At 44.8% G+C, this 22988-nt stretch overlaps 1 protein-coding gene across 1 annotated transcript in view; it reads left to right on the plus strand.

The window, feature by feature from the left end:
* The window catches only part of LOC118364978 (protein kinase C alpha type), a 251842-nt gene that overhangs the window by 130711 nt on the left and 98143 nt on the right, over positions 1-22988 (plus strand). The window contains exons 4-5 of the mRNA XM_035746840.2: positions 18938-19049; positions 21547-21675. Of these exons, the coding sequence (XP_035602733.2) occupies positions 18938-19049; positions 21547-21675 (241 nt within the window). The remainder of the gene's footprint in view (positions 1-18937; positions 19050-21546; positions 21676-22988) is intronic.

Below are 22988 nucleotides of genomic sequence, written 5' to 3' on the forward strand. Positions count from 1 at the left end.
TGTCTCTCTCTCTCTCTCTGTCTCTCTGTCTCTGTCTCTTCTCTCTTCCTCTCTGTCTCGCTCTCTCTCGTCTCTCTGTCTCGCTTCTCTGTCTCTCGCCTTCTGTCTCTGTCTCGCTTCCTCTGTCTCGCTTCTCTGTCTCTGTCTCTGTCTCTGTGTCTCTCTCCTCTCTCTCGCTCTCTCGAATCTTCTCGCTCTCTCTCGCTCTGTCTCTCGCTCTCTCTCGCTCTGTCTCGTCTCTCTCGCTCTCTCTCGCTCTCTCTCGCTCTCTCGCTCTGTCTCTGTCTCTCGCTCTCTCGCTCTCTGTCTCTGTCTCGCTCTCTGTCTCGCTCTCTGTCTCGCTCTCTGTCTCGCTCTCTCTCTCTGTCTCTGTGTCTCTCTCTGTGTCTCTCGCTCTTCTCTCGCTCTCTGTCTCTCGCTCTCTCTCGCTCTCTCTCGCTCTCTCTCGCTCTGTCTCGCTCGCTCTCGCTCGCTCTCTCTCGCTCTCTGTCTCTGTCTCTCGCTTGTTCTCTCTTCTCTGCTCTCTGTCTCTGTCTGCTCTCTGCTCTGTCTCTCGCTCTCTGTCTCTCGCTCTCTGTCTCTCGCTCTCTGTCTCTGTCTCTGTCTCTCGCTCTCTGTCTCTCGCTCTCTGTCTCTCTCTCTGTCTCGCTTGTCTGTCTCTCGCTCTCTGTCTCTCTCTCGCTCTCTCTGTCTCTCGCTCTCGCTGTCTGTCTCGCTCTCTGTCTCGCTCTCTGTCTCTCGCTCTCTGTCTCTCGCTCTCTGTCTCGCTCTCTGTCTCGCTCTCTGTCTCGCTCTCTCTCTCTCTCGCTCTCTCTCTCTCTCTCTCTCTCTCTCTCTCTGTCTCTCTCTCTCTCTCTCTGTCTCGCTCTCTCTCTCTCTGTCTCGCTCTCTCTCTCTGTCTCTGCTCTCTCTCTCTCTCTCTGTCTCTCTCTCTCTCTGTCTCGCTCTCTCTCTCTGTCTCGCTCTCTCTCGTCTCTCTCTGTCTCCGCTCTCGCTCTCTGTCTCGCTCTCTGTCTCGCTCTCGCTCTCTCTGTCTCGCTCTCTGTCTCGCCCTCTCTCTGTCTCGCTGTCTCGCTCTCTCTGTCTCGCTCTCTGCTCTGTGTCTCTGTCTCGCTCTCTCTCTCTCTCTCTGTCTCGCTTCTCTCTCTCTGTCTCGCTCTCTGTCTCTCTGTCTCGCTCTCTCTCTCTGTCTCGTCTCTCTGTCTCGCTCTCTCTGTCTCGTCTCTCTCTCTGTCTCTCTCTGTCTGTCTCTGTCTGCTCTCTCTCTCTGTCTCGCTCTCTGTCTCGCTCTCTCTCTCTCTGTCTCGCTCTCTGTCTCGCTCTCGCTCTCTGTCTCGCTCTCTCTCTCTGTCTCGCTCTCTCTCTCTCTGTCTCGCTCTCTCTCTCTGTCTCGCTCTCTGTCTCGCTCTCTCTCTCTGTCTCGCTCTCTGTCTCGCTCTCTGTCTCGCTCTCTGTCTCTCTCTGTCTCGCTCTCTGTCTCTGCTCGCTCTGTCTCTCTGTCTCGCTCTCTGTCTCGCTCTCTCTCTCTGTCTCGCTCTCTGTCTCTCTCTGTCTCTCTGTCTCTCTGTCTCTGTCTCTGTCTGTCTCGTCTCTCTGTCTCTGTCTCTCTGTGTCTGTCTCTGTCTCTGTCTCGCTGTCTCTGTCTCTCTGTCTCGCTCTCTCTCTCTGTGTCTCTCTGTCTCTCTGTGTCTCTCTCTGTCTATCTGTGTCTCTCTCTATCTGTGTCTCTCTCTATCTGTGTCTCTCTCTATCTGTGTCTCTCTCTCTGTGTCTCTCTCTCTGTGTCTCTCTCTGTCTCTCTGTGTCTCTCTCTGTCTCTCTGTGTCTGTCTCTCTGTGTCTGTCTCTCTGTCTCTCTGTCTCTCTCTCTCTGTCTCTCTCTCTCTGTGTCTCTCTCTCTGTGTCTCTCTCTGTGTCTCTGTCTAGCTCTCTCCGTCTCTCTCCCTCTCTGCCATTTGGGACGCAGCCACTGCCTTCCGACAGGTTGGCTCAGCGGTTAGCGCCCAATGCTAGCCTCGCCAAGCCTCCCCGTTGCCATAGATTGAGGGTCTTTTAAGAAGGGCTCGCGGTAGCCAGCTAGCCTCGGAGCTGACGACAGCAGCTGCCACCAATAGCCACGCCGCTGACAGATGAGCTCTGTCGAGGGGAGAGTTAGTGAATGGATCATGGTATTTATATATGGCTATCACGGCCGTGGTGAGGGATTCCACAGTTTACCTGACCGTGACCGTCAGTCAACTCGCTGTAAAGGAGGGGGGAGGGGGAGGGGGAGGGGGACGACCAAGTCTCTATGAATGGAAGCATCGGATTTGTGCCATTCCATTTTACACCCTCTAGTTTGAAGTATTCTTCTTCTCTAGTTGTATGACGTGTAATCAACAAGACCATTTTCAGCCGTTTACGTTGACATTAACATTCAAGTGAGCTCCTCATGTCATGAACTTCCTCCTTCAGACATGTTGAATGTATCACTAATGTACAGTATTACTGGGAAACGTCCCAGACAAACCCCTGTATTGGAAGATCCAAACCACCTCCTCACCCCCAACCTACCCCCGCAGACTTGCTTAACATCATCTCAGCCCTCACCCGCCCTCCTTTTTTTTGGGGGGGGGGGGTGCCCTGCTGCACCGCCCCGGCAGATGGGTAATTAACCAGCGCTGGTTGACGACGGCAGCGCTAATTAAGCAGCGCTAAGAGAGGAAGTGCGCGAGTGCTGCTAATTAGCGACTGGTTCTGATACTGTGGCGGTGGCGTCGGCGTTTGTTTTCATCTAGCTCCCCACTCGGCCCCGCCAGCCGTTTGAACAGCTGATGTCCTCGACTCTATTTGATCTGCGATTGAATGCCAAAGATAGCCCCTCTCGTCAGTCGTCACACACACACACACTTACTTGATTAAGGTAGTGCATCAAAGCCGATGATGACTTCCACTACTTCTCATGCAGCATCTGTGGTTCTGCCCCTAAACAAGGCTGTGAACCCCCTGTTCTGTAGGCCGTCATTGTAAATAAGAATTTGTTCTTAAACTGACTTGCCAAGTTAAATAAAGGTTCAAATTTAAAAAATTAAAAAACATCTATATAAAAATGCAGCAAGCAAGAAACTACACACACACACACACACACACATTTCCCAGAAGAATGCCCCTCATTCTCGCTGCAAATAAAGCTAGAGAGAAGAAGAGAGTTAAAAACATTGGTGTATGTGAGAATCAGAGTAATGGTACACTCTTAGAACAAAGGGTTTCTTAAATGCTTCTTTGGCTGTTCCCATAGGAGAAGCTGTTTTGGTTCCAGGTAAAAACCCTTTTTGATTCCAGGTAGATCTTTTGGGTTCCATGTAGAATCCTCTGTGGAAAAGGTTCTACATGGAACCCCAAAAGGGTTCTACCTGGAACCAAAAATGTTCCTATGGGGACAGCCCAAGAACCCTTTTAGGTTCCAGGTAGCACCTTATTTGCTAAGAGTGTATGAGAAGAGCCATGGTCCACACAGTATATAGTTGTGGAGATTGCCATCCCATATAGGATCAAACATATTGATGTTTTGCCTGTATTTCTCCCAGTGGTTTGTCCTTGCTTACTGCATGGGAAAAATAACCTATTAAAAGAGCTCGTGCTTTCCCCAGAATGGTGTGTTAGATATGAATCCATTCATAGAATAAATGGGCTTATATCCTTGACAAGTGGTCCTTTTAAAATACAGCTCAATTTATCCCTGCAGCCTAGTGACTAGTAGCTTGGTACGCCTAGGACAGTGCCATTAATATTTTGGTAATATTTTTGAGCGAGAGTGCTTCGTAGGTAACAGTGTGTTGACATTTGAATCACGTTTGTGCTTCGTAAGTAACAGTATATTGACATTCGAATCACGTTTTTTAAATTTTATTAATATATAAGAATAAAGTCGTGTAGAACTGTAGCCAGGCTACTGCAAAACAGACATGTCTTCACTGAACAGAGTGACGAAGGAAATAGACAACCATGTTGTTGTGTGTAAGAGCTTAAAAGCCCTTCTGATGTGATCAGATGTTTTTCCACTGTTGATTGCCTGCATTTTAAATCGGTTTGCCTCCTGGGTCTTTGGCATATTCAGTATGACTAAGTCAATTGAATCAATGCGTCACCATCATTATCTGAAGGTTGTGTTTTGTATGTACTTTCATTTCCCCGAAAATAACTTCCAATCAAAGTTTTTATCCTCACAATTACTCACATTTCCTCAGCTTATTATTTCCTGATATTAAATTGTCTGGAGATTGGCCCTCTACCGTTAAGCTGCAAAGACTAGACTCGGAGAAACGACGTTGCCACGAGCAGCACCGTAGATATTGCGGCTGAGCGAGGTGCGTGACTTCGCCTCTCGCGCGGTCACACCCAGCATCTGCGGATTTGCACGGATTCGCTTCACGTCGTCACGGTGTGGTAGCAACGGGACCCGAAAACAGCGGAGAAGTTGAGCTTCGCGATTCAACGCTCGTATTTGTTGACACACTACCGCGGTTTACTTTGTGCGTCGACGTCATATTGCCCAGTCTACCTTTTTAAGTAGTCTTTGATTGTCTATATAAAGCCATGTCCTTTTTACATTCTATTAAAGCTGCCCTGGTGCCCCCTATTAGATGTGTTCCATCGTAGCTACAGTAACTTCAGAAAGTATTCACACCCCTTGACTTATTCCACATTGTTATTGTGTTACGGCCTGAATTCAACATGGATGAAATAGATGTTTTCCTCTCACCCATCTATTATTATTTATTCCAAAATAAATACATGAAATGTATACGTTTTTCACACTCCCTGTTTTTGCAGTTTTACTTTAGGGCCTTATTGCAAACGGGGGGGCTTTGGGACGGGGGGCTTTGGGACGGGGCTTTGAGGGGGGCTTTGGGATATGTTTAGTCTGTGTACTCCTTCTCTGCTGCTCCTTCTTTTCACTCTGTCATTTGGGTTATAGTATTGTGGAGTAACTAACGACACTGTTGTTGGTCCCATCCTCTAGTTTCCTCCTATCACAGCCGTTTAACACTGACCAGTTTTCTTCCTATCCCCGGGAACCGAGTTAGGAAGGACGCCTGTATCTTTGTAGTGACTGGGTGTGTTGATACACCATCCAAAGTGTAATTAATAGCTTCACCGTGCTCAAAGGGATATATATATATATTTTTTTTTACAAATCTACCAATGGGTGCCCTTCTTTGCGAGGCATCGAGAAAACCTTTTTTTTAATTTTTTTTGTGGTTGGATCTGTGTTTGAAATTCACTGCTCGGCTGAGGGACCTTTCAGATAATTGTACGTGTGGGTTACAGAGATGAGGTAGTCATTAAAAAATGAATGTTAAACAACATTATTGCACACAGAGTGAGTTCATGCGATATAAGGGATTTGTTAGCAAATGTTTACTCCTGAGCTGACTTAGGCTTAGGCCACAACAAAGGTATTGAATACTTATTGATTTCTAAAAACATAATTCCACATTGACATTATGGGTTATTCTGTGTAGGCCATTTTAATCCCACTTTGTAACACAACAAAATGCGGAAAAAGTCATTTCGGTATACAGTAAATCAGAACGTCGATTAGCTGAATCGGGTGTGTTTATAATGTTAGGTCTGGTCCAAAAGCCTGCATACCCAGTAATTCCCCAGGAGGAGTGTAGGCGTAATGGGTTAAATCCAATTCGGAAACCGGTCAGATTTGATGATCCCACAGTGAGCTGGTGATGTAATGCTGTCACCTCCGTGCTCCCCACACACACACACACACACACACACACACAACTTAATTGCCTGGTTGGTACGAGTCCCACACACACTCCAGTCACACCTCTCTCATTAACTTTGAGAGGACCACCATGTTCAAGAGTAAAACGGACAACGATTCGCTAAAAAGAGGCATGCAAATTGATTTTGAGATTTTTTTTCATGAATGTGTCTCCCATTGTGCAATGTCATCTCAAGCGTAGCCATCGGTTGCAGCCGTAGATCGCTTCTGCCGTCAATCTCAATTAACAACCAGTTTGTCCACTACTTTGCCCAGCCAGGAAAAGGATCCATTCTGATGTTCCTCCATCCAGCTGTAATGATGTTTTCCCTGTACAAACCAGTGAATCATCTCCTTTAACCCTGTAACCTGATACCCTCAGAATGCTACGCTAACTGCTACGCTAATGTAGGGTTTCCCAAACTCTGTCCTGGGGCCCGCGCTGGGTGCACGTTTTGGTTTTTAGCCCTAGCGCAACACAGCTGATTCAAATCATCAAAGCCTGATCAGCTGTGTAGTGCTAGGGGCAAAAACCAAAACGTGCACCCAGCGCGGGCCCCAGGACCGAGTTTGGGAAACCCCGAGCTAACATGGCACAAGTACTAACCTGAATGGCCAAGGCGAAAGACCCAATAAGACCCTCTGGTCAGACATACTCATTTAGAGGTCATACGGCCAAAGTCTGAGACATCGTGTGTCTCCCCAGTGACCATTTATGTAGTGCCTTGCATATCTGTCACAGGGAACTGTTAACACGCACCTGAATGACAACAAGCTTGCTAATATACATTCATATTAAATGCCTGCTCATTTATATCCACAATCAGGATTTCACCGTCTCTCTTTATAACGTTATTCTAGGCATCCTGTGAAGTATCTTGTGAAGTGAAATCCTAACCCAGTCTGCAAGCGTTTTCTTTACCCGTGCTAACTGACGTGACCAGAGATAAAAACAGTACGAAAAAGTCCTCTGCAGCTGAACTCTCCTCCCCTCTCATTCATTCCTTGGAAGGAGAGAACAAGGCAAAAGATGGAAAACAAGTGGATAAACCTTCAGGATCAGATGTGTGTGGGTGGACATGAGTAACTGCAGCTGGTGCAACAACCCTTTCTATCTATCTATCTCTGTCTCTGTCTCTGTCTTGCTGTGTATCTCTTTCTCTCTCTCTCTCCCTTCCCCTCTCTTTTTAACCAGCCCGGTCTGCTTCGTCAAACACACAGTGGGGGACAGCAAATTAAGGGGTGTTTGCCGTGTGTGTGAGGGAGGGAGAAGCAGGAGACGACAATGCAATTAAAATACAAACACTCACTTTTATTTGCCACTTTTATTCCGGGGCTTTAATGTAGCATCCAACACGACTCGGAGATGGAGTGGGATGAAGGTGGGAAATTGAAGCCATTTTGAAGGGGTGTGTGGGCCAAGGTGCCCAGTTAAATCCAACTGTAATGTGAGACAGCTGGAGAGGGTGAGACAGCTGGAGAGGGTGAGACAGCTGGAGAGGGTGAGACAGCTGGAGAGGGTGAGACAGCTGGAGAGGGTGAGACAGCTTGGAGAGTAGAGCTGGGACGATAAACCGAAAATGATCGACACCGAACCACTTATCGCAGGCATTTGATATCTGATATCGTTCATTTCGATAAGTAGCCTGTACTAGAGAAATGTGAAGTTTGAAACTTAGCTATTATGGGGGTTAATAGGACAATTGATGGCTACAACCATCAAGCTAGTAATAGTAGTTTAAAGGATCATTTTTTTTAAACTGTGGTGCACCTTTAATGTTATAAACATATCGTTCTATTTATCGTTAGCTCATCAATTCAGGCAATTTATCGCGATATGGATATTTTTCAATTTCGCCCAGCCCTTATTGGAGAGTGTCCAAGAGTCCTCAGGCCAGACAGTGTCACTGTGACACACTGTGGTCACCTCTCAACAAGACACGTCGCATCGTTCCCTTTCTCTCCCTCTTCTTTCACCAAGCGTGTTCCCTTTTTGGCAGGCAGTGTAAGATTGTGTCTCGAGGGAACTGAGGAGATGTTTTTTGGCTGCTTTTCGCCCAGCTTCCCTCAGCTGGAGCAGACATTTATCCCCACTTTCCTGGAAAAGAGAGCAGCGCTCCGGTTTCCAATTTTATAAACGGCCAGGTGTTCACATCAAACGGAATTCACTGCAGAGGGGGGTAGTCTGGATGGGGTTCTCAATGCAAATCCACTTAAAATTGGACTCTCTGAAAGAGGCTCATGGCTGAAATGGAGAAAACGTCGGGGAAGTGGGATGCCGCTTGACTAACTGGCAGTCTTCCAGTTTTCAGGCGAAAGGATGACTTTGCCGTTTCACACACTGTCGAATGCACGGGCAGTATGAATGAATCCATGCCGTTTCACACACTGTCGAATGCACGGGCAGTATGACTGAATCCATGCCATGCGTTTCAACTGTCATGTTGAGAAATACACGGGCAGTATCTGAATCCATGCCGTTTCACACAATGTCGAATGCACGGGCAGTATGAATGAATCGCCGTTTCACACACTGTCGAATGCACGGGCAGTATGAATGAATCCATGCCGTTTCACACTATGAATGAATCCATGCCGTTTCAAATGCAATGCACGGGCAGTATGACTGAATCCATGCCGGGCAGTATGAATGAATCACACACTGTCGAATGCACGGGCAGTATGAATGAATCCATGCCGTTTCACACACTGTCGAATGCACGGGCAGTATGAATGAATCCATGCCGTTTCACACACTGTCGAATGCACGGGCAGTATGAATGAATCCATGCCGTTTCACACACTGTCGAATGCACGGGCAGTATGAATGAATCCATGCCGTTTGTCACACACTGTCGAATGCACAGGCAGTATGAATGAATCCATGCCGATCCACACACTGTCGAATGCACGGGCAGTATGAATGAATCCATGCCGTTTCACACACTGTCGAATGCACGGGCAGTATGAATGAATCCATGCCGTTTCACACACTGTCGAATGCACAGGCAGTATGAATGAATCCATGCCGTTTCACACACTGTCGAATGCACGGGCAGTATGAATGAATCCATGCCGTTTCACACACTGTCGAATGCACGGGCAGTATGAATGAATCCATGCCGTTTCACACACTGTCGAATGCACGGGCAGTATGAATGAATCCATGCCGTTTCACACACTGTCGAATGCACGGGCAGTATGAATGAATCCATGCCGATCCACACACTGTCGAATGCACGGGCAGTATGAATGAATCCATGCCGTTTCACACACTGTCGAATGCACGGGCAGTATGAATGAATCCATGCCGTTTCACACACTGTCGAATGCACGGGCAGTATGAATGAATCCATGCCGTTTCACACACTGTCGAAATGCACGGGCAGTATGAATGAATCCATCCCTTTTCACACACTGTCGAAATGCACGGGCAGTACGAATGAATCCATGCCGTTTGAGAACTGAGGTGTCGTCCTACTGGCCTATGGACAATTCAATTCCGTTGCTGCTTCGGCTGTGAGTGAATGACAGCCACGGTAGGCATTATTCTCCAATTGAGTATGGGTTATGAGTAGGGAGTATGGGTTATGAGTAGGGAGTGTGATGCGTGCCGCTAATGACTATCAGATCAGGTACGTGTACTTTCAATGTGCCGTTTTTCATCAAATTAGTACCACGTGTACACACACAAATGCAACTTTCAATGCACTCCCTTCCCTTGACCTCTGGCCTCCAACCACGTCACATGACAACTAGAGCTCAGTTTACTGCTCTATTGCAATGCCGTGTTCCACTATTCCTGTGGCATCTGGCATCCTCTATCCAGCACAGGCTCCAGAAAGAGACAACTCCCTACTGTATTTACATGTGGCCTTTTGTTTCTTCAGGGGATTATGTGTAAGATGGGACGTGACACTTTAGTTACCGTCTCCCATATTTGTCCAAGGTCGATAATTGTGCCACCTATTGACTTTAGACATGACCTCAAAGGGACTTTCACTCGAGCGACAGCTTGGAATGTTTTCTCGTCTATAAAACAGTAAAACAGTGCACTATTTGACAAAAAGTAACGGCCTTCGAGCAAAGAAACGGAGTTCGTAGAATGAGTTTGTTGCGTCGAAAACAAGTGACTGCGTCATTTGACCCGACTGACTGCAGCACGTGAACGTGAACGTTGTCCCCACAGAGATCCTGTTAAAATGACTTCTAATTCCTAATTCTATGGTTGTAACATTGCGCTTCGGAGTTTATAGGCGTTACACTCTTTCAGTTCATAGTTCAACGGCAAAGTAAGCTGTAGATTAGACCTCGCCCTTTATAGGGTGATATACAGTGCATTTGGAAAGTATTCAAACCCCGTGACTTTTTCCAAATGTTATGTCGCAGCCTTTATTCTAAAATGTATTACATTACATGTTTTCCTATACACAATACCACATAATGACAAAGTGAAAACCGGTTTTTAGAAATGTATAAACAGAAATACTTTAACATAAGTATTCAGACCTTTTGCTTTGAGACTTGAAATTGAGCTCAGGTGCGTCCTGTTTCCATTGATCATCCTTGAGATGTTTCGACAACTTGATTGGAGTCCACCTGTGGTAAGTTCAATCGATTGGACATGATTTTGAAAGGCACACACCTGTCTATATAAGGTCCCCCACAGTTGGCAGTGCACGTCAGAGCAAAAACTAAGCCACGAGGGTCGAAGAAATTATCCTTAGAGCTCCGAGACAGGATTGTGTCGAGGCACAGATCTCGAGAAGGGCCTTGGTCAAGGAGGAGCTCCAGAGTTCCTCTGTGGAGATGGAAGAATCTTCCAGAAAGACAACCATCTCTGCAGCACTCCACCAATCAGGCCTTTATGGTAAAACTCTGCTTTGCTTTGTCAAAAAGATTGATAAGGGGGAAAAAAACAACAACATTTAATCCATTTTAAAATAAGGCTGTAACATAACAAAATGTGGAAAAGGTCAAGGGGTCAGAATACTTTCCGAATGCACTGTAGTTCACTTTCAAACCGCATACTGAGGAGACAGCGGAGTCGAGTCAATCACCACCTTCCGGAGACACCTGAAACCCCACCTCTTTAAGGAATACCTAGGATAGGATAAGTAATCCTTCTCACCCCCCCTAAAAGATTTAGATGCACTATTGTAAAGTGGCTGTTCCACTGGATGTCATAAGGTGAATGCACCAATTTGTAAGTCGCTCTGGATAAGAGCGTCTGCTAAATGACTTAAATGTAAATGTAAATGAGACCAGTCCCATTTTAGGGTAAGGGCTACCATAGATGACTCCAACATGCTGTAGGTAGGGCTGTTGCGGTGACCTTATTACCACCACACCGGCAGTCATGAGTCATGACCGCAGTCAAATTCCACGTGAACATTGAGTCACGGTAATCTCCTGTTATGCACACTGGACATGGTTTGATAGTACCCAACTTGCGAACGACCATCAGGTCCTAATGGCCTGTTTACTCAGGGATCTATTTGTCCCTCTAGCTACTCTGACATCACTGCAAATGCAATTGAAAATCACATCAAACACTTATCATCAAAACAGAATCCTGTTTTTAAAACTCACCTCACTGTGATCAATTTGAAGAAAGAAGTTCAACAGCAGGTTTTCACAAATGTAGATATTTTTGTCAGGTGTTACTATGGAATACTGCAGTATAATTACAAGCATTTCATAAGTGTCAAAGGCTTTTATTTACAATTTCATGAAGTTGATGCAAACAGTCAATATTTGCAGTGTTGACCCTTCTTTTCCAAGACCTCTGCAATCCGCCCTAGCATGCTGTCAATTAACTTCTGGGCCACATCCTGACTGATGGCAGCCCATTGTTGCGTAATCAATGCTCGGAGTTTGTCAGAATTTGTGAGTTTTGTTTGTCCACCCGCCTCTTGGGATTGACCACAAGTTCTCAATGAGATTAAGGTCTGGGGAGTTTCCTGGCCATGGACCCAAAATATTGATGTTTTGTTCCCCGAGCCACTTCGTTAGCACTTTTGCCTTATGGCAAGGTGCTCCATCATGCTGGAAAAGGCATTGTTCGTCACCAAACTGTTCCTGGACGGTTGGGAGAAGTTGTTCTCGGAGGATGTGTTGGTACCATTCTTTATTCATGGCTGTGTTCTTAGGCAAAATTGTCAGTGAGCCTACTCCCTTGGCTGAGAAACAACCCCACACATGAATGGTCTCAGGATGCTTTACTGTTGGCATGACACAGGACTGATGATAGCGCTCACCTTGTCTTCTCCGGACAAGATCTTTTCCTGATTCCCCAAACAATCGGAAAGGGGATTCATCAGAGAAAATGACTTTACCCCAGTCCTCAGTAGTCCAATCCCTGTACCTTTTGCAGAATATCAGTCTGTCCCTGATGTTTTTCAGGGAGAGCAGTGGCTTCTTTGCTGCCCTTCTTGACACCAGGCCATCCTCCAAAAGTCTTTGCCTCACTGTGTGTGCAAATGCACACACACCTGCCCGTTGCCATTCCTGAGCAACCTCTGTACTGGTGGTGCCCCGGTCCCGCAGCTGAATCAACTTTAGGAGACGGTCCTGGCGCTTGCTGGACTTTCTTGGGTGCTCTGAAGCTTTCTTCACAAGAATTGAACCGTTCTCCTTGAAGTTCTTGATGATCCGATAAATGGTTGATTTAGGTGCAATCTTACTGACAGCAATATCCATGCCTGTGAAGCCCTTTTGTGCAAAGCAATGATGACTGCATGTGTTTCCTTGCAGGTAACCATGGTTGACAGAGGAAGAACAATGATTCCAAGCACCACCCTCCTTTTGAATATTCCAGTCTGTTATTCGAACTCAATCAGCATGACAGAGTGATCTCCAGCCTGGTCCTCGTCAACACTCACACCTGTGTTGACGAGAGAATCACTGACATGGTGTCAGCTGGTCCTTTTGTGGCAGGGTTGAAATGTTTTCTGGGGATTCAGTTCATTTGCATGGCAAAGAAGGACTTTGCAATTAATTGCAATTCATCTGATCACTCTTCATAACATTCTGGAGTATATGCAAATAGCCATCATACAAACTGAGGCAGCAGACTTTGTGAAAATTAATATTTGTGTCATTCTAAAAACTTTTGGCCACGACTGTATACTCCAAAATTAAACAAATTCGAGTAATCACCATCTTGTCTGGACTGTGTTATTATGCATACTGGTGGACTGGTTTGGCTACCTTATGCTACGCTCCAACATTTCTATCCACGATTCTGGGAGAGAACGTATAGCCCTGGGCTCATTGATTGTTCAGGGCGATTTTGAATAGCCTAGTAATAGGGAATTTTAATAATTAATTTGGTGACACATTACCTTTTAGCAATACGGAATATCTCACCACCATTCGTTTCCATCTCCTCCTCTCTCTCCTTTATTCATTTCTCGAGTGTGCAGAGGGGCTGAAATATGTTTCGTGTGCAGAGGGGCTGAAATATGTTTCGTTGCGAAACTATGTTGCTATCGATGCTCCCGGACAGATTTCACTTGGTTTCCTAAATTAAACACTGGGTAGCTGCAGGAACAAAGTTTGGGCGGAATGTCACCTGTCAGGCAGCGATAGCATGCTCCTCAAACAATGGTTGAGGCGTAGAGTGAAATCATTTACATTTACATTTAAGTCATTTAGCAGACGCTCTTATCCAGAGTGTTCTTATATATATTTCTCAGCTGCTCATGTTAAGCACATGCTCCGCTATAAATCCGAAGTAGCCTACCCATCATTTGATAATGGGTCATGCTAAATCAAAACTCATTTTACATATTAGACCAGATTAAATTGAGAAGAGTTTGATGGGTGAAAATATGATCACTTGATGAGAGTACAGCGTGTACTCAAGCTTTTTCTGCGACTTTCTCAAATCATCAACAGACTATAGTTGCACCATGGAACCCATGTATGCGTTGATTTCTATCATTCACAACTAAAGTTGCCAAATAACTCTAAATCTAGCACAATAAGACCTTTTTTCCCCAAATTATCACTTTTATGCTCATCACACTTCATATGTGCGCTCGTTCCGGAATGGGAAACATATCCGTTCTATTTTATTCAGCTAACGTGAATTATATTCTTCTGACTATAAAATCATTTCAAATAAAATAATGCCATGGGACTTGTTAGCTAATCTTGTCAGCTAAACGACCAAGCCTACAGCCAGGTAACACGCAGCATATTCTGTTCTTCAGAAATACATTTGCTTCATTCATATCATAATGTTTCTTTAGACCTGACTAAAATAAATAATGGGTGTATTGTGATGGCGTATATTAAATTGGATTTATTTTACTATTTTAAATGTAGATGTTGCAAAGGCGCACATCACATCTATGTTAATTAACGGTCAATTACCGTGGGCCCGGCATTAGTTTGCGTAACAGTGAACGGCTGACACAGTTTCATGACCGCCACAGCCCTAACTGTAGGTATGAAGTAGATTTTCTACATGCAGAGCCCCATCTCAAATCTTCTTATTTTACCATCTCGTGATCGCTTTAATGCCGTTATCATCAACGTGTCTCCATCTCTTTCGTCGTAATCGACTTTACTTCGATATCTTTTAAACTATTTTATGTCAGTTATTTCATTTTTACAATGGGCTGACAATAGATTTCATTTCCAGCGAGGCTCGGCATACTCTGTTCTGACCCGCCCGTGTAAGACAAACACTTTTTTTTTTTTATATATATATTTTTGATCTCGAACGTCCTGTTCTCCGTGGATATACAAGTGAGTCCTTATGATAATTGCCGTGATTTGACCACCCAAACTCCAGTACGAACAAGGATCTGATGAGGTGTTTCGTATCTTAAAGCTCTGCCGTTGGCCTGATTCGAAATAGGGGCTGTTAACCCCGCTATGTAAATAAATATATGGTCACGTATGGAGATTATAACACAAAACCAGACACACTCTACATGTAGAACTACTGCTCCAGGGAGTCGACCATGCTCTACCATACAGAACTATGATGGGCTGCAATAGTGTTTGTATGGGTGACAGATAAAGGGACACATTTTCTCTCCTTCTTTTGATCTCCTACACTTGCTTAGACCTTTTCTCTTTCTTCACCCATGCTCCATAAGGGCAATACTCTCCTATTTGATCTTGGGCAACACTCTCCTATTTGATCTTGGGCAACACTCTCCTATTTGATCTTGGGCAACACTCTCCTATTTGATCTTGGGCAACACTCTCCTATTTGATCTTGGGCAACACTCTCCTATTTGATATTGGGCAACACTCTCCTATTTGATATTGGGCAACACTCTCCTATTTGATCTTGGGCAACACTCTCCTATTTGATCTTGGGCAACACTCTCCTATTTGATCTTGGGCAACACTCTCCTATTTGATCTTGGGCAACACTCTCCTATTTGATCTTGGGCAACACTCTCCTATTTGATCTTGGGCAACACTCTCCTATTTGATCTTGGGCAACACTCTCCTATTTGATCTTGGGCAACCTCTCCTATTTGATCTCTCCTATTTGATATTGGGCAACACTCTCCTATTTGATCTTGGGCAACACGCTCCTATTTGATCTTGGGCAACACGCTCCTATTTGATCTTGGGCAACACTCTCCTATTTGATCTTGGGCAACACTCTCCTATTTGATCTTGGGCAACACTCTCCTATTTGATCTTGGGCAACACTCTCCTATTTGATCTTGGGCAACACTCTCCTATTTGATCTTGGGCAACACTCTCCTATTTGATCTTGGGCAACACTCTCCTATTTGATCTTGGGCAACACTCTCCTATTTGATCTTGGGCAACACTCTCCTATTTGATCTTGGGCAACACTCTCCTATTTGATCTTGGGCAACACTCTCCTATTTGATCTTGGGCAACACTCTCCTATTTGATCTTGGGCAACACTCTCCTATTTGATCTTGGGCAACACTCTCCTATCTGATCTTGGGCAACACTCTCCTATCTGATCTTGGACAAATCTTAAGAGGTATATTACATTGGCCTGGGATCAGTTTCACAGCACGATTATCCAGGTGTTGCAGATGGCTGCTGGAGGGCTGGATACTGACCTCAGAGCTGCCCTTGATGATCCAGTGATAAGCAGGGCGAGATAATCATGTCAGAATATAATATGGTGTCAGAAGTCTACTGCTTTGATACACACATGGGTCATTGTAGAGGAAACAAGGAAAATATGCCCAACGCTCTCTGTGTGTCTCAGTCAACCGTGGCCTCCAAGTATAAAATATAGAAGGTCATTAAAATGACACTAGTCCTTCATATCCCATTATGACTCATGGTGTCATGTTATACCAATGACAGTAGTAACCAACCATTCACTAAGGATTGGGTATTCTCTCCTTTGGTATAGTAATGTAGTAGGATGAAGTTGCATCTATACACTGCTCTGAGATCAGTGTTAGTTTTCCCCCCAATTGTTGAAGTTCCAGTTTGAAGAGTGCAGGCCAACTTTTACTCTGAACACCCAGGGTACTGTGACATCCTTTTCTAATGATGTACAGTACCAGTCAAACGTTTGGACACCTACTCATTCAAGGGTTTTTCTTTATTTTAAAATTGTTCTACATTGTAGAGTAATAGTGAAGACCTTCAACACTATGAAATAACACATATGGAATATAGTGTATATAGTAACCCAAAAAGTGTTAAACAACTCTAAATATATTTTATTTTGAGATTATTCAAAGTAGCCACACTTTGCCTTGATGACAGCTTTGCATACTCTTGGCATTCTCTCAACCAGCTTCATGAGGTAGTCACCTGGAATGCATTTAATTAACAGGTGTGCCTTGTTAAAAGTTCAATTGTGGAATTTATTTTCTTTAATGCGTTTTGAGCCAATCAGTTGTGTTGTGACAAAATAGGGCTGGTATACAGAAGATAGCCCTATTTGGTAAAAGACCAAGTCCATATTATGGCGATAACAGCTCAAATTAGTAAAGAGAAACCATTTTCCATCATTATTACAACCCGAGAAAATGTAAATAACTTTGAAACTTCAAGTACAGTCGCAAAAACCATCAAGTGCTATGATGAAACTGGCTCTCATGAGGACCGCCACAGGAAGGAAGACCCAGAGTTACCTCTGCTTCAGAGGATACGTTTACTAGAGTTACCAGCCTCAGAAATTGCAGCCCGAATAAATGCTTCACAGAGTTCAAGTAACAGACACATCTCAACATCAACTGTTCAGAGGAGACTGCATGAATCAGGCCTTCATTGTTGAATTTCTGCAAGAAACCACAACTAAAGGACACCAATAATAAGAAGAGACTTGCTTGGGCCAACAAACACATGCAATGGACATTATACCGGTCCTTTGGTCTGATGAGTCCAAATTTGAGATTTTTTGTTCCAAACGCCATGTCTTTGTGAGACACAGAGTATGTGATCAGATAATCTCCGCATGTGTGGCTCCCACCGTGAAGCATGGAGGAGGAGGTGTGGGGGTGCTTTGCTGGTGACACTGTCTGCGAGAAATCAAGGCACACTTAACCAGGTTGGCTACCACAGCATTCTGCTGTGATACGTCATCCCATCTGGTTTGGGCTTTAGTGGGACTATCATTTGTTTTTCAACAGGACAATGACCCAACACACTTCCAGGCTGTATAAGGGCTATTTGACCAAGAAGGAGAGTGATAGTGATTGAGTGCTACATCAGAATACCTCCACAATCACCCGACCTCAACCAAGTTGAGATGGTTTGGGATGAGTTGGACCGCAGAATGAAGGAAAAGCAGCCAACAAGTGCTCAGCATATGTGGGAACTCCAACAAGACTGTTGGAAAAGCATTCCAGGTGAAGCTGGATGGGAGAATGCCAAGAGTGTGCAAAGCTGTTATCAAGGCAGAAGGCGGCTACTTTGAAGAATCTCAAATATAACATATATTTGGATTTGTTTAACACTTTCTTGGTTACTACTTTTATTCTAAAATGTAGAAAAGAGTAAAAATAAAGAAATCCTTGGATGAGTAGGTGTGTCCAAACTTTTGACTTACTTTACATTACTACAACATGTCTACAACTCTAGTGAAACCAAAAGGCCAAGGTGTATAATATCCTATCCCCGTCTTTTCTGACGTCCGTTAGTCATCCAATCCTTTTCTCACCTACTCTCTTTGAATCAGATTGATGTACTGTGATTCTCCATGAAAACATATTTTTTTTGTTCATAGTGTGTACCACATCATTAATAGTGTATAAGACTGATTTAAAATGCACCAGCATGGCATGAAGGCCATGGTCTGTTGCTCTTTTGCCTCACACAAACCAATTACGGAGTGACGCACTTTTTTTGCCCAATTACAACAAAGCTTATTGGTACGTACAGTGGAAGACCTGTTTTTGCTACTATTACCAGTTTGGAATATAATGTTGTGTACACTTACTGTTACAAAGTCATCGTTCCATTTGTTTGTTTGTACCTGTACATATACAGTGTGGCTTCAGTTAATTCATTGGACAACCACATGAGTTTTTGATCATGGGCATTGGTCCACATTGTGCCGATTGCAATCAATGCACGATCAGAGCTGGAATTCTGAGCCTGCAGGACATGCTTTTGACAGCTTTTATCAGACGTTTTATCAGCACCGGTCAGTGCAAAATAGAATGAGAGGTTTGGAGATCGCGATGGTTCTATTTAGAAAAGTACTATATCCTCTCCTTTTCAATTCGGTAAAATGTCCCCGTTTCAATATTAGAACAGTCCTTGCCGAAAGGATTATGCCCTTAACCTTGTCTGTTTAATTCATTTCATTTTTGCTCCTTTCCTGTCCTCATAGAAAGATACTTTGCCAAGCCAATGCTGAAGAACATGCTTTGTATAGACAGTACAAGTTTTTTGTTTGTTTTTTTCATTCAAACTAAATGACGAGCGCTGACTCATCTCATGTATCGACTCCAATTATTACTCTCATACCTTTTTTTCATGTCCTGCCACGTCTGGCTCTGTTGAATAGCGTTTCCATCATTACTGTGTCTGTGGAAAAGGAACTTGAACCGTACAGACGGGAGTTAATAACGCTACATTCATGTTTTGGGTACTTTTTTTTCTTTCTGTTGCATCACCCCTCTGATCATACTGCGTATTGTACATGGTTATACTTAACTAACCTCTCACCATGTCTCTCTTGTCTTTGCAGGACCCCAGAACCAAGCACAAGTTCAAGATCCACACCTACGGCAGCCCCACCTTCTGCGACCACTGTGGCTCTCTCCTGTACGGTCTCATCCACCAGGGGATGAAGTGTGACAGTGAGTAATGTACCCTCGTCATCCACTTAGACTGGGGATCCCGACGCACCACCTGCGACGTAAACATTTTAAGCTGACACGCGGTGCACCTGGCTTGTGTCCAATCCAACCGATAATGGAACGCTGATGTTACACCCGTCGCTGTCGATCCCACCCACTGATGTCGTCTGGTTTGCTTGGGTAGCTAGCTAGCAGGCTACGCTGAACGGAAAATGTAGAGTTGTTGGTCCCCGTATTTCATGAGCTGAAATCCTCTCACGAACCGTTGTGCTAACCGTTGTGCTAACCGTTGTGCTAAGTGCTAACTGCTCTTCCCTTTAACAGACAGGCAGATGGGAATGCCGATTGGGGCCCGTCTAAAGTGTGGACAGAACGCTAAATGCACTGGCAAGCCAAAGAGGATATGGAGCTCTCTCCTTATACTGAAATGTATTCTAGTGGGCTGTGATGGAGCCAGGAATGCTGTGATGAAGCTGGACCTCGCTGGTGAAAGTGGTTTCTTGATTTGAAGAGGTGTATGTTGTCTAGGTGTTAGTAACACCCGGGGAGTCATTTCATAACAGCTAATGTTATCATTCTCTGGCAGTGTTATGATTATGTCATTATGCAAAAATGCTCCAAAACAAACCTTTTAATGTTAGAAAAATGATGACATTTCTATCACACATGTACTTACATAACTCATGTAAATTATTATGAGGTACATAATGCAGCTATCTGGTCTAAAAGTTACCTGCTTCATTCCTATGATAGGAATGTAATGCATTTTCCCAGGCAGACAAAGACCGCTTCGCCAGCGTGTTTGAATTGCCCTGCTTATTGGTTTCCTGTAGTAAAGCACCGGCTTGGCTGTTTGTCAGCACAACGCCTAACCATACGACCTGGATTCCCTTAGCATTCCCTGGGCTAAGCATGATGTCCATCACATTACACCACAGCTCTATTGTTGCTTCACCTTTTCTAAATGAGCCTGTCAGAACTGACGTTCTGTGTCTGACTATCATTGCCAATCGCCAGTTTGTGTAGCCTTCCAAGTCACTCTGACAGCTTCCACACAACTTTATTATTATAATAATAATATATTATATTGTTACTGCTGATGGGATGTCAAAGTAATGCGAGCAGTGCAAACTATACTGAACAAAAATATAAACTCAACATGTAAAGTGTTGGTCCCCATGTTTCATGAGCTGAAATAAAAGATCCCAGAAATGTTCCACACGCACAAAAAGCTTACTTCTCTAAAATGTTGAGCACAAATTTGTTTACATCCCTTGTTAGTGAGCATTTATCCTTTGCCAAGACATTCCATCCACCTGACAGGTGTGGCATATCAAGAAGCTGATTAAACAGCATGATCATTACACAGGTGCACCTTGTACTGAGGACAATAAAAGGCAGCTCTGAAATGTGCAGTTTTGTCACACAACACAATGCCACAGATGTCTCAAGTTTTGAGGAAGTGTGCAATTGTCATGTTGATTGCAGGAATGTTCACCAGAGCTGTTACCAGAGAATTTAATGTTAAGTTCTTTACCATAAGCCGCCTCCAACCTCGTTTTAGAGAATTTGGCAGTACTTCCAACCGGCTTCACAAATGCAGACCACTTGTATGGCGTTGGGTGGTCGAGAGGGTTGCTGATGTCAACGTTGTGAACAGAGTGCTCCATGGTGGCGGTGGGTTTATGGTATGGGCAGGCACCGAACACAATTGCATTTTACCGATGGTAATTTGAATGCACAGGGATACCGTGTCAAGATCCTGAGGCCATTGTGAGGCATATATTCTTTAAGGTATCTGTGACCAACAGATGCATATCTGTATTCCCAGTCATGTGAAATCCATAGAATAATGCCTAATGAATGTATTAGAATTGACTAACTTTCTTAAATGAACTGTAACTCAGTAAAATCGTTAATTGTTGCATGTTGCGTTTCTATTTTTGCTCCTTATGAATGCATAGCTCTGAGTCTGGCTAGCACTGGCAGGAATATGGGGTAACGTTAGTTACAGCGTGGTGAGCGTAGCTGGTTGTGGCAAAATGACTTTCTACACAATGTTGGTAGCTAGCTAGCAACTTCAGCGAAGCTAGCTGCACAGTCACATTGTTTACCAAGCAACGTGAGATCATTTCTAAATTCTGGAGGCAGTGGAGACACGATTTGAGCTAGCCCACCAAGGCCCAACACGGGTTGATTTCAAAGTTCCACTGGAAACAAGGCTTTAGATGTCCTCAAAGTACATTCAAACAACTTTATTGCCATCGCTCATACTGCACAATGAAGTTAAATTACAATTCTGTAATATTGCCGAATTATGATTTCCATGATTTAAAACTGCATTTCCATTTCCTGTCCATTCCTTCCAGCAGTTTCCCCTCTGAAACACACACATGATTCCAGAGATCTCTAAGTATACGTTATCAAAGATTCTGCGCGGCTTTATTTATTTATTAGTACTCTTTTTCTGTCTTTCTGTGTGTCTGCATCCCTTCAGCCTGCGACATGAACGTGCACAATCAGTGTGTGATGAACGTGCCCAGCATGTGTGGGACGGACCACACCGAGAGGAGGGGACGCCTCTACCTGAAGTGTGAGGTCACAGAGGACAAGCTGCAGGTCACAGGTAGGCCTCCGGACCGGACCATCTCTCAGACAAATCTTTTTCTCACTGTTTGTCCCAAATGGCACCTTATTCCTTGTATAGTGCACTACTTTTGACCAAAGCCCACAGGCATCTGATCAAAATCAGTGCACTATGAAGGGAGTAGGGTGCCATTTCATGCGCATCCGTTTCCTCCTTCCCCAGTGGGGTTATGATGCGTAATGGCTGACGAGGGCTTCCTCTTACCTTTTCACAATCAGTCCCAACCATCAGTCCCCAACCACTTTAGCTGTCAGTTGCCTGTTACAGCCCCATATTGATTGATAAGAAAGAAACCACTTCTGGCCACAAATCCATTCACAGCATGGATCGCTCCCACCAGGCAGTCATCACCACTGATTCCTGGCAATCTATGTGTGTGTTCGTTCTTGTGGGTGTGTGCGCCCATGTGCATGTGTGCTCCCTCTAACCTGAGCCTACATCGATTTCTATCTACACTATTGTCAATCGCATCAATAGGCCCAGGCTTTGAAAACCATTCCGTTTGTAAAAACACCCGTTCACAGTTCAATAGATGAAGTGAACTGGTTATCATACCAAATATCCCCGTTGTCTGTTTTCGAGTGACAGCAGCCCAGAGACAGCATGTGGTGAGGCAACCATCACTTAACAAAAGCCTCCGGTCTGCAGCCTACAGAGACGCGGGTCATTTCCCTTTGGTATACAGATCAATACGGTGTGTGCTTTCCAAATAGCACCCTGTTCCCTATATAGTGTGAGACCGGCGTTGAGGAAGGCGATCTTCATCGCGCTGTTGGGCCGGGACCAGCCCCGCCGAAAGCGCAGGTCCGTGTGGGTCCAGAGATGGTTAAAGTCCCGAAAGCAGGCAGGGGAGTTCCACCGTCTCATTCAAGAGCTTCGACTGTTTGGAGAGGAACTCCGAAGTTACTTTCGTCTGGACCGAAGCCAGTTCGATCACCTGGATGGAGCCAGGATCGCCCAGATGGATACCAACTACCGTGAGTCCATCAGCCCAGTTGGCGATTTGCAATTCTGCAACGACAAGGGTACATATTCAGTTGTTCTCTTGGCTGTAGTAGACGCAATCTACTGTTTCCGTGTTGACGATGTTGGTGCTTATGGCGAGGCAAGTGACTGCGGGACCCTCCGGGACTCTGCCTGTGGCCAGGCACTTCAGGATGGCACCCTGGAGATTCCACCACCTGCATCGCTCCCTGGGGCTGAAGACCTGGGACCTGTTCCCCACGTCTTCGTCGGCGACGACACTGGACGCCAGCTGCCATTGCCAAAGCCTGTAAGGATCTTTCACAAAC

Source organism: Oncorhynchus keta, chromosome 32 (assembly GCF_023373465.1).
Source record: "Oncorhynchus keta strain PuntledgeMale-10-30-2019 chromosome 32, Oket_V2, whole genome shotgun sequence".
Taxonomy (NCBI): domain Eukaryota; kingdom Metazoa; phylum Chordata; class Actinopteri; order Salmoniformes; family Salmonidae; genus Oncorhynchus; species Oncorhynchus keta.